General features: G+C 43.7%; 1 protein-coding gene across 1 annotated transcript; it reads right to left on the bottom strand.

Annotated features, from left to right (window-relative positions):
* Positions 1–9,153: 9,153 nt before the first annotated feature.
* LOC306939343 (kelch domain-containing protein 3-like) lies at positions 9,154–10,254 on the bottom strand (the record flags this gene model as incomplete). Its single annotated transcript, XM_079523928.1, has 1 exon — positions 9,154–10,254. One exon carries the CDS (start codon positions 10,252–10,254, stop codon positions 9,154–9,156), a length of 1,101 nt encoding a protein of 366 aa, XP_079380054.1.
* Positions 10,255–11,013: the final 759 nt, after the last annotated feature.

Raw genomic sequence — 11,013 nt, 5'->3', positions numbered from 1 at the left:
CCTCATAGCCAGAAGGTCCTGGGTTCGATTCCCGCTATGGGCGCTGTGGGCGTGCTGTGTGGATTTTGCATGTTCTCCCCGTGTCCCCTAGGGTAGGTAGGTACCCTCACAAAAAACATGCAGTAATCCTGGTCTCTAAACTACCTCCCCCTGGCCAGCCAGGAGCCCAGGGCGCCTGATGGGGGGGAAAGGAAGTAAGGAACTGGTCGGAATGTTCCTTCCACGCGCTACAGTACGTCCAACTGGGGAAACTCCCCCCTGTCAGGTGAAAAGAAGCAGCTTGGACTCTTCATGCATAGAAGCATGGGGTCTGTCCGCAGGTTTTTGAACGAATGGAACAAGACAGGACAACAACAAAAAAACATAGTTGTGGAATACTAATGACTTCCTGCATGTTGCATGTATTAAATCTGATAAACAGCAGAGTGCACGACAAATTGAACGGTATTTCAATGTGCCTTTAATTCAAGACTTCACTCTCTCAAAACTGTATTTGTCTTGTTATTTATGGGTGTGCGAGATTTATTCTCAGACATTAGAGTAAAATATATTGGGTCAGATTGAGTGATCAATGTGTACCACACTCCTGGAGCAACAGGATAGCTGTAGGTCCTGGGACCACATTCCAATGCACTCCAGTTGCATTGATAACCGGTGGATGGGGGTTTTACTGCCTCTTCCTGTTGTGAGACAGGCCATTTTGACTCCTTCTCAGAGGAGAAGTCAACTCAGCTAGAACATGTAAATATTGAAGTAACCAATCTTTAATTCCTCTTCAATTGTTTAAATGTGTTCTAAATTATAACCTATTATATATTGGGTTGGTAAAAAGGCTAAATGATAAATACCTGTAATAGTCTAAACAGTTTAATCTAGGCAGAGGTAGCAGTTGGGCACATTACAGGGACTGTAATAGGAGCTGGCTGCTGTGGCCAGAGAAAGGCAGGATGGTCAGTGGCATCTGATTGGCCGAAAGTGTTTAGCATGGAGGTGTGATTTCAGTCAGAGCCCACTGTGACTATTCTGTGTGGCACAATCAATAATCAGATTCACCAATACCACCGTTTAGATTGTAACCAAGTGTTATTTGTGTTTCTTTTCTCCCGATTGATTAATGGCAATTAAAGGCAATTGACTGAATGATAACGTAGATTTAAAACCACATAATTAGTGATACACTTATCACTGAACTAAGTCTGAAATCCATCAAGGACAAGCTAAGCTTTACCATGATCTGGGACAGTTATAGAGTGTTAAATGATAGCTAGAATTCCTACCGACAGAGCAGGATAGAACTACAGACCAATAGGACAGAGCATCCAGGGTACTGAGATCATCTTGTGTTGGGGGAAGTGTGAACAGAACGTGTGAATGTATGATTGTAAGTGTTTATGATTAATATGAATTAATAAAAACCCTATAAAATGCACGTTTGAGTTCATCAAATATAAGCTATTATTGGAACATTTAGTTCACCCTGTGCGTGTTAGTCACTGTTACTCTGCCTATTGCATGGGCTGGTCGGAGCCAGGCACAACATCGCCAAATAACCGAACAGTATTTGTGTTGTATATTCTCTGGTTTGAAACATGGATCCTCATGGAGATATATAGGGCACGCATCGTAACAGATTGACCTTTCAGATAGAAGTGAATACGGCACTAATGAGGTGAGGCTTGTAAATATATTGAATAATTCAAATCCTACACAGTGCTGATGATTTACTTAAGATGTCTATAGGTTTTTGCTCTCAATCACCGCGCCCTTAAGTTAAAGGGCCATTTCACAGCTGGAAGAATTAGCTGCAATAACTCAATGTTAATAGCATTTGTAGTAGGTAAACAGTAGCACAATTTGAAATTTGCACCCTATGGCCAGAAAGATAAAGCTTGGTTTCCAACCCGTAGACTCACCCACTCCACTTGAACTGCAGGAAGCTCAGAGTCTGATAATCAGGCTAAGAAAAATAATGAAGTATGTGTGTTTGACTATAGACGCCTTATCAGACGACGTCACACTGATAAGAAACAGCATGCGCGCGCATAAAGGCAGCAGAAGAACACCACCTCTCATAAGATGCAATGGAAAAGTTCTAACTGCACTCACGTGTAAAAAATGCCCCATCAAACTTTTAGATGCTGTTTTTCTCCCAGTGTGGAGGAAGAATGATTAGGATTTTTATTGTGATCTCTCGCCCTTGAAATATATAATCCTTGGTTTCTGTTGTGTTTGAACAATAATAGCAATTCAAAACAGTTGTCTTCAAAACCACACCTCCAGTCGCTGTCATAAGAACGGGAGCTTTGGCAATGTCTCGGGACCCCCGCCCCGCCCCCTCCTGACCCCCAATATAAATTGACTGCTACAATAACCTTAATAATAGAGACAATACACCATAAAAAAATACTGAAACCAGATATAATCATTAGGGAAGGTGTATGCATATACTATGTGTACTATATGTAAACTCTTCATTTCCACTTTCCAGCCATTCAGTTTTTTTTTTTTAATATAATTTGGGGACCCTCCAAAATAATTTGATGACCCCCCGAGGGGTCGCGACCCACGGGTTGAGAACCCCTGCTCTAAGCTCACAACAGTCGCATCTGCGATGCGATGTGAACTTGTATCAGCTGTTCTCTGTGCGCAATACTGTTGGGCTTTGAAGTATAAATGTCTCCTTGGGTGCACCTCACTAGCCAACTCACAAGAGGAGGTTGAATGGACTGAAACCAGCGCTCCCCAAAACAACAGGTTTGGAGATCTGTTGGGAATTGATTACATTGAAACAGTCACTCGTGTGCCCAGTCCCAATGTTTGTAAACAAATAATTGGTCTATAGGGTTTGACTGGATTGTTGAATTCCTACAATGCCCATAATGCTTTGGTGTACTTGTGGTTGGGAGACACCCCATGTGGGCACATGGGGTGTCTCTCAACCACAACTGTGAGACAGCCTGGGCACATCTGAACTTCCATGCGTGGCCAAAAGAAGCTGTCTGCCGGGGTCTCTTCCGGGTTTGTAGACAGCTGGTGGATGGAAATTAAGCTCCACCCACGCGGCATAATGCCGCTGGGGCAAGATTTTCCGGGAATCTGGCCGACGCGGCAATCTGCCGTGTGGGTGGAGCTTCATTTCCAAGATGTGACTGGAAGGGGATGGTGGAGTGTGAAGGGCCAAATAGGAGGATCTCAGTTTTAGACTCATTAAGTTGGAGAGAGTTCTGGGACATCCAACATTTGATTTCTGATAAACAGGTGAGAATTTGGGTCATGTTACTGGTGTCACCGGGCTTGAGTGGAATGTATAACTGTGTGTCATCTGCATAACAATGGAAATTGATGTTGTGTCTGCGTATTATGTGGCCTAGAGGAAGCATATAAATAGAGAACAGTAGCGGCCCCAGAATTGAGCCCTGGGGGACACCAGAGCACAGGGGGGCCTGTGAGGATGAGGCCTTCCCAATGACGACCGAAAAACTCCTATCCATGAGGTAGGAGCGGAACCAGTCGAGTGCCCGATCCCTAATCCCGACCCATTTTTCTAACCGCTGAATTAAAATTGAGTGGTCGACTGTGTCAAACGCTGAGCTAAGGTCAAGAAGGAGCAACACAGAACAATTACCAGAGTCAGCAGCGAGCAGAAGGTCATTGGTTACTTTTACCAGTGTGGTTTCTGTGCTGTGACACGCACGGAACCCGGATTGAAAATCTTCAAAGAGGCTGTTAGAATTCATAAAAGAGATAAGTTGTGTAGATACAATTTTTTCTAAAATTTTAGATAAAAAAGAGAGCTTTGAAATTGGTCTAAAATTATTTAGAATTGAGGGGTCCAGTGATGGCTTTTTCAGGAGAGGCTGAACCAGAGCTGCTTTAAGACTGGATGGAAAGATGCCTGATGATAGAGAGCGATTTATGATTGTTAAAATGTTAGGACCTATTGTAGGCAAGACATCCTTGAGAACTCTGGTTGGGATAATGTCCAGAGGACAGGTGGAGGATTTCATCTTAGAGATGATTTTTTCCAGGGTTGACAGGGGAATCTGTTCAAAATGGATCAGCAGTGTAGGGGGGGGAATGCAGTCAGCGAGGCCTCCAGGCCCCGGGGTAAACTGTTGCCTAATTTCTTCTATTTTGCTAATAAAATGTAATAGGAACTCTTTTTCAGGGGATGCTTCTAATTGCTGGGTGGGAGGTGGGCCAACTACAGAGTCTATAGCCTGGAAAAGGACTCTGGGATTGTGGCTATTTGATGTGACTAAATTAGAAAAATAAGACCTTCTTGCCTCCTTGACAGCATTCTGGTAGGCAGTCATGCTCTCTCGGAGTGTGTTGTAGGAGGTACTAAGTTTGTCTTTATTCCATTTTCGCTCTGCTCTTCTGCATTGTCTTTTGCTTAAGGCTTGACTGAGACAACATGGAAGTCCAGGAAGGAAGTGAGACCACTTTTTCATGACAAATTTTGGTCATGGCATGAACATGGCGTCATGACTAAAATATCTAGAAACACATAAACATAAACATCCTAAACATCATTCAAATAAGATCTGGTTTCAAAAGGGGTGAAGTGGCGCTTTAAAGTGTTCCATCTGCATTCTGCATCAAATATCTGTGGCAAAAATAGCTGATCTACAAGCTCAAGACAACGCAACACGTTGTGAGCATGTGGACTGCAGTCTTAATTCTGTTGACTATAGGACTAATAGATTATGTAGTCGACCCTATTCATACTCACTCATTATCACTTACATGATAAGGTGACCAATGCGGTGGTTGGAAAAACTACAACTACAACTACTGCCCAGGCACTCACCCCAACACATCTGTTTCTACTAACCAAAACTACAACTGCCGCTCAGGCACTCACCCCAACACATCTGTTTCTACTAACCAAAACTACAACTACCGCTCAGGCACTCACCCCAACACATCTGTTTCTACTAAACAAAACTACAACTACCGCTCAGGCACTCACCCCAACACATCTGTTTCTACTAACCAAAACTACAACTACCGCTCAGGCACTCACCCCAACACATCGGTTTCTACTAACCAAAACTACAACTACCGCTCAGGCACTCACCCCAACACATCTGTTTCTACTAACCAAAACTACAACTACCGCTCAGGCACTCACCCCAACACATCTGTTTCTACTAACCAAAACTACAACTACCGCTCAGGCACTCACCCCAACACATCTGTTTCTACTAACCAAAACTACAACTACCGCTCAGGCACTCACCCCAACACATCTGTTTCTACTAACCAAAACTACAACTACCGCTCAGGCACTCACCCCAACACATCTGTTTCTACTAACCAAAACTACAACTACCGCTCAGGCACTCACCCAAACACATCTGTTTCTACTAACCAAAACTACAACTACCGCTCAGGCACTCACCCCAACACATCTGTTTCTACTAACCAAAACTACAACTACCGCTCAGGCACTCACCCCAACACATCTGTTTCTACTAACCAAAACTACAACTACCGCTCAGGCACTCACCCCAACACATCTGTTTCTACTAACCAAAACTACAACTACCGCTCAGGCACTCACCCCAACACATCTGTTTCTACTAACCAAAACTACAACTACCGCTCAGGCACTTACCCCAACACATCTGTTTCTACTAACCAAAACTACAACTACCGCTCAGGCACTCACCCCAACACATCTGTTTTTAGTAACCACCGTTTCAGTGGTCACCCAAAAATGGAGTATGAATAGGCCTTAAGACTAGACCAAGACTAAACAACTTCAGTTGACTAAATAGGACTAAAACTATATGGTGTGTTCAAAAGACACAAGGGTCTTATAAGTTATCTTGCACCACCCCTTATCCCTATACGTATTTGCCATTTTTTTTCTATTTTGGAAAACATTTCAAAATTGTTCAGCTAGCCGAACTACATTGACATGGTGTGAGCTTGTAGATCGGCTATTTTAACTATTTAAAAAGGGTTTTCAAAATAGTACAAAAATGGTATAAAATAGGTTTAGGGATAAGAGCTAAGGGGTGGCACAAGATATAGCCCTAAATGATCTGAATTTGCTGTCAAAATGAACACGAGTAAGACTAAAAGACTAAGGTTTTTGTTATTTAGTCGACTACGACTAGACTATAGGACTAAACATTTCAGATGACTGAATTCTCCGATCCGGTCAACAAAGTAATGGTTTTAGTGGAAAAGGGTGGGAATGAATAGAGAAGCCAGAGGAGGAACTGGGTTTTATATGTACAGAGAAAATGGCTCAGTGGTCCAGGCACCTTGGCTGGTAATCCAGTCTGGCAGTGTGCCGCGGGTTTGACTCCCGATCCCGACGGCCTTTACTGCATGTCTTCCCCCCATCTCCCCATTTCTTGTCAACCTACTGTCTGTCCCTCCATAAAATATATAAAATAAAGGCGAAAGCCACAAAAAAAAACCCGGAAAGCATCCGTCCTTTTAGATTTTAGCATTTACTATTCAAAACCGGTAGATATACAAGCTCATATATACTGTGAGCTTGTACATCTGCTATTTTGAGCATTTTTGAAAAATCTTGAAAGTGTTTGGCCAAATACATCTATATCATTTTGGGGGGACCTTAAAGGAGAATTCCATGCTAGAAGGCTTTCTTACCTTTCTTTGTAGTTGTTACGTCCCCACCAAAGAGGTCCAGGTGTTTTTTTTGTGCAAAAACTCCTTATTGGCTATTCCTTATTGTATTCATCTGTATATGCAAGTCATATCGATGACTACCATAAGCCCTCAATTAATTGCATTGAATGGGAATTGAATGGGGCTATGGGGTGTTGTGCTAATTCGCTTATTTCCATCGAAATAAGTAGTAAAGTGTGCCGCTTGGGATATTATTTACATTATGAAGAGAGGGTATATACAAAAAAAAATTAGCACAACATCCCATAGCCCCATTCAATTCAATGCAATTCATTTAGGGCTTATGGTAGGGGAAATAGCCAATAAGGAGCTTTTGCACAAAATAACACCTGGACCTCTTTGTTGGGGACGTAACAACTACAAGAAAGCCTCCCTTAATTGGCACAAAAGATTTGAGAACCACTTATTTAGAAGAAAGAATCGGCCTTGGGTCTTAATGGGTAACAAAGGGAAAAGGGAGAACAGGTGTATATTGAGTGGGAGAGATGGTTAAATTAGTAACGCAAGGATGGAGCACAGCCGAGGGGGGGTGCAGTGAGAGGAAGACAGAGAGACACTAGTAGAGAGAGAGAGAGAGAGAGAGAGAGAGAGAGAGAGAGAGAGAGAGAGAGAGAGAGAGAGAGAGAGAGAGAGAGAGAGAGAGAGAGAGAGTAAGAAGAAGCCTTGGATATATATATTTGTTTCAGCTGCACATGATTGATCCATGCTAATAACCAGCTGTCTGTGTGCAATCAGGCATAGTAAACCATGTCTCTAGGAGGCCATCTCTCCCTCTGCTCAGCCCACATGAGAGACCCTGGATCAATCCAATAAGTGTGCTCATCACCCCATGCATTACATGGACACCAGGGTTCAATTTGCTGGGGGAGGTGTCCACGCTTCTGCTTTTGATATCCTTTGGTGATACATTTGTATATAATGGTGCATTTATATAGCGCCTTTATCCAAGGCGCTTTACATAGATTGTTGCATTACATTCACCTATTCACACGCACATTCATACACCGATGGCGGCGGAAACCATGCAAGGCACCAACCAGCACATCGGGAGCAATTAGGGGTTCAGTGTCTTGCTCAAGGACACTTCCACACTAACTCTGGGGGAGCCCGGGTTCGAACTGGCAACCATGCGGTTACCATCCAGCCACTCTACCCCTGAGCCACCACCGCCCTGTCTCTAAAATGAACAAATAGTTCGGGGTGGTATACGTGATTCTTTGTTATCTATCTATAGATGCACAACGTCTGTGTCTGGACTTAAACGTTATGGTAAGTTTTGCTGATCGGACATTCGGTCTGACCAGCGGTTATGCAGAACCGTATCTGTCTTATCGGTGTTGCTGTCGGTGTACCTTTTATGCCCATATGTGGAGATCCGTGATGTCATCAATATGATGTCGTATAGGATCGATGTCCTCCAAGTACTATTACAAAGGGTACTGCACTAAATACCTGTTGTACAATGGATTCAATGGATAATGCTTAGCCAAGTCAGTAAAAATATAATATTAGTGGGTTAGTCAACCCACTGAGGAGAAAACGCAGTTCCTGCAGGCAGACGTCGGTTTCTTCATTTTATAGTAGGATATGAAAAAAAAAAGAATGGACAGAATAATTGTTAAGACAATAATCGAGAGTTACAGCCCCGGCCGTTTCCTTGCTTCTTCGAGCCCGGTGGCAATATTTGACAACTGGAATGATATGCGTTCAGTGGAGCACATATACAGACATGACATGTGACCTCTTCACACCTTGCTGATCTTTCCCTGTAAAGCAATTCTTCCCCCCTTTGTCCTTTGTCCTGATTTGTCTCTTACTTTCCTTTGCAACTGTCTCATCTGTAGCTGTCAGAGTCCAGTGAGTTGACTCTTTTTTATTATTGCTATACATGTCTCTAAAATGAACAAATAGTTCAGCTGGATAGCTGAAACGTTTGTTCATTTTAGAGACATGTAGCTATAATGAAAAAGTCAACTCTTGCCACTCAGAGAGTGACCCATTACTTGTATAACTGTTGTTGATCTAAGAGGATATCGCACCAGAGCCAGAGCACGGCGGTAACAAAAAGTGTATTCATCTGTGTATATGCAAGTCATATCGATGATGTCCGTGTCGAACTCCTATAGAGTTAAAATATAGAGAATGACGTCCCCTCCACCTATTCTTTTCAATGAAGTTGCTCACCCAGCGCATGAAGCACACGGAAGCTTGCCCTCTTCTTCTGCATTTGGTGCTCAAATGCGACGGTGGATCTGAGGCTATTTAAAAATCACACTCGTTTAAACATACATCGTACTCTAAACAAACATAAAAATCCATAGAAGACTTGTCTGCCACATGACATCACGTTTAGTACTCTAAACAAACGTTTCAAAAACCCATAGACTTGGCTGCCATATTACCTAATTTCCGAAAAGGCCCTAAAAAAAAGAATATATTAATAACAATAAATCCATACAAATTATGGCTGTCATCTTTTCACTTTCCGTTGGTCATAGCTCCCAGTTCCCACTTGATGGTGTGTGGAAGTCCCGACAGCTCCAGGCCGTGCTGAATAACGGCTAGCTTGCATAATGTCCTTAGACTGGGAAGTAAGTCTAAGATGTACAGGCCGTCGTCTTGGTCTTGGGTGAGCGATTTGTATCGTCCAAAGAGGACGATGCGGTGTGCCACGACGCAACAGCTCAACATAATCAACTGATCAGGGCCGTTCCCCTTGGGCACAACCTTCGTCCAGGAGAAGGTCTGTGGGTTGAATCTCCACAGATCGTTGAAGATCATCTCCTGACCTTGGAAGTTGCAGCCACCAAATACGTAAAGATCTTCCTTGTAGGTAAAGGCTGAATGAGACATGCGTCCTTCTGGATGAGACGCACGTCCTTCTGGAAGAAGCTGGGCTTGTGAGGGCGTGGTCACCCAGCAGTCAGTGTCCGTGTCAAAGACCCTGATGTTGTTGTAGATCTCATTGTTGTTCCCTCGACCGCCATATATAAACATCCTCGTCCCGATGATGGTGGCAGAGTGGCATGCCGAAACGGGCGCATCTCTGCCGTTAATTAAACACCAGATCATTGTGGCGGTGTCCAGCTTGAAGATGTCATTAATCAATCCAGTCAGAGTGCTGCCTCCATAGATATACAAGACCTTCCCCAAGGCACAGGCCGAGTGACTGAACCTCGCCTTTGGAACGGTCCCAGAAACATTGGGTTTGAACCATCTGTGGGTGTCGACATCGAAGGCAAAAAGGATGTTGCAGCTGAACCCGTTTATGGTAACCCTATCGTCGTTGTCATCTATCTCAAAATCGAATATTCCGCCCCATATGTAGACGGTGTCCTCTATGAGCACGGCAGCGTGGCACACGCAGTTGGAGGGGACCTCGGGGGGATGCTCTCTTCCGGTTGTCACGGGGGGCAACTTCGTCCAACGTAAAGACGCTGTGTTGAAGACGTGCACGTCGATCTGATGCCAGTCGTTCTGGTTGTTGTACCCGCCAAAGGAATACACCTTGTACCCCACTGCCACGGCAGCAGGAAATATGTTTGGCCCTCCTCTGAGTTGCACCGTCCAACACAACATTGCAGTGAAACGCACCACAGTCCATGTAGACTGATCGCGTCTCGCAAGCACTTTTACCGGTACAGCGGCACAAACGTCACACAAAGAACTGGACAAGGAGTACTCCGATAGGATCAGCCCCAAGTGTTCGCGACCCACCGTTTTTTTTTAATAATTTCTTTTCTGAATCACCCTCCATCCATATTTGGGCATGACTGACATTGTCATTACGCCATCGACATGTGTCTGTACATGTCCAAATATAGAGATGGCTGACATCATATTGATTACATCATAGTTCTATCTGACAATGTGCATTGCAGAGGTTATTATTAAAATAATAATAATAGATCCCCGATTGTAGATTTAGGAAAGCTCTAAGAGAAAGACATTAGGTCGTTTGGTTGCAGCACTTCGAACATGCCACATATTTGATTACCTGCACATGTATGTCAACAGAGGAAACATCAATATTAGCAGAACAGCCTAATGTACCTCCGTGACATAAGGATACACCAACTCTTGAAGGCAAAACAGGAAGACACTACACACAGCTTACATACATACCCCCAAAACATACTACTTACACACATAATGTGTGAGCACTAATGTTAATTAAGAAAGTCGATGTTATATCATAGTCAGGCCAGTGTAAACAAATAAACAAAACATGCTGCTGCTTCTTCGTAAAGGAACCCAGTCTTCCTCATTATGCAGCACCATTCTTCGCACTGCAGCCAGGGCTCACGGACAAGCTGCTGTTGTCGTAGCCCTCCCTCG

This window comes from Electrona antarctica (genome assembly GCF_951216825.1).
Source record: "Electrona antarctica genome assembly, chromosome: 16".
Taxonomy (NCBI): domain Eukaryota; kingdom Metazoa; phylum Chordata; class Actinopteri; order Myctophiformes; family Myctophidae; genus Electrona; species Electrona antarctica.
This window is presented reverse-complemented; position numbering and strand designations above follow the sequence as displayed.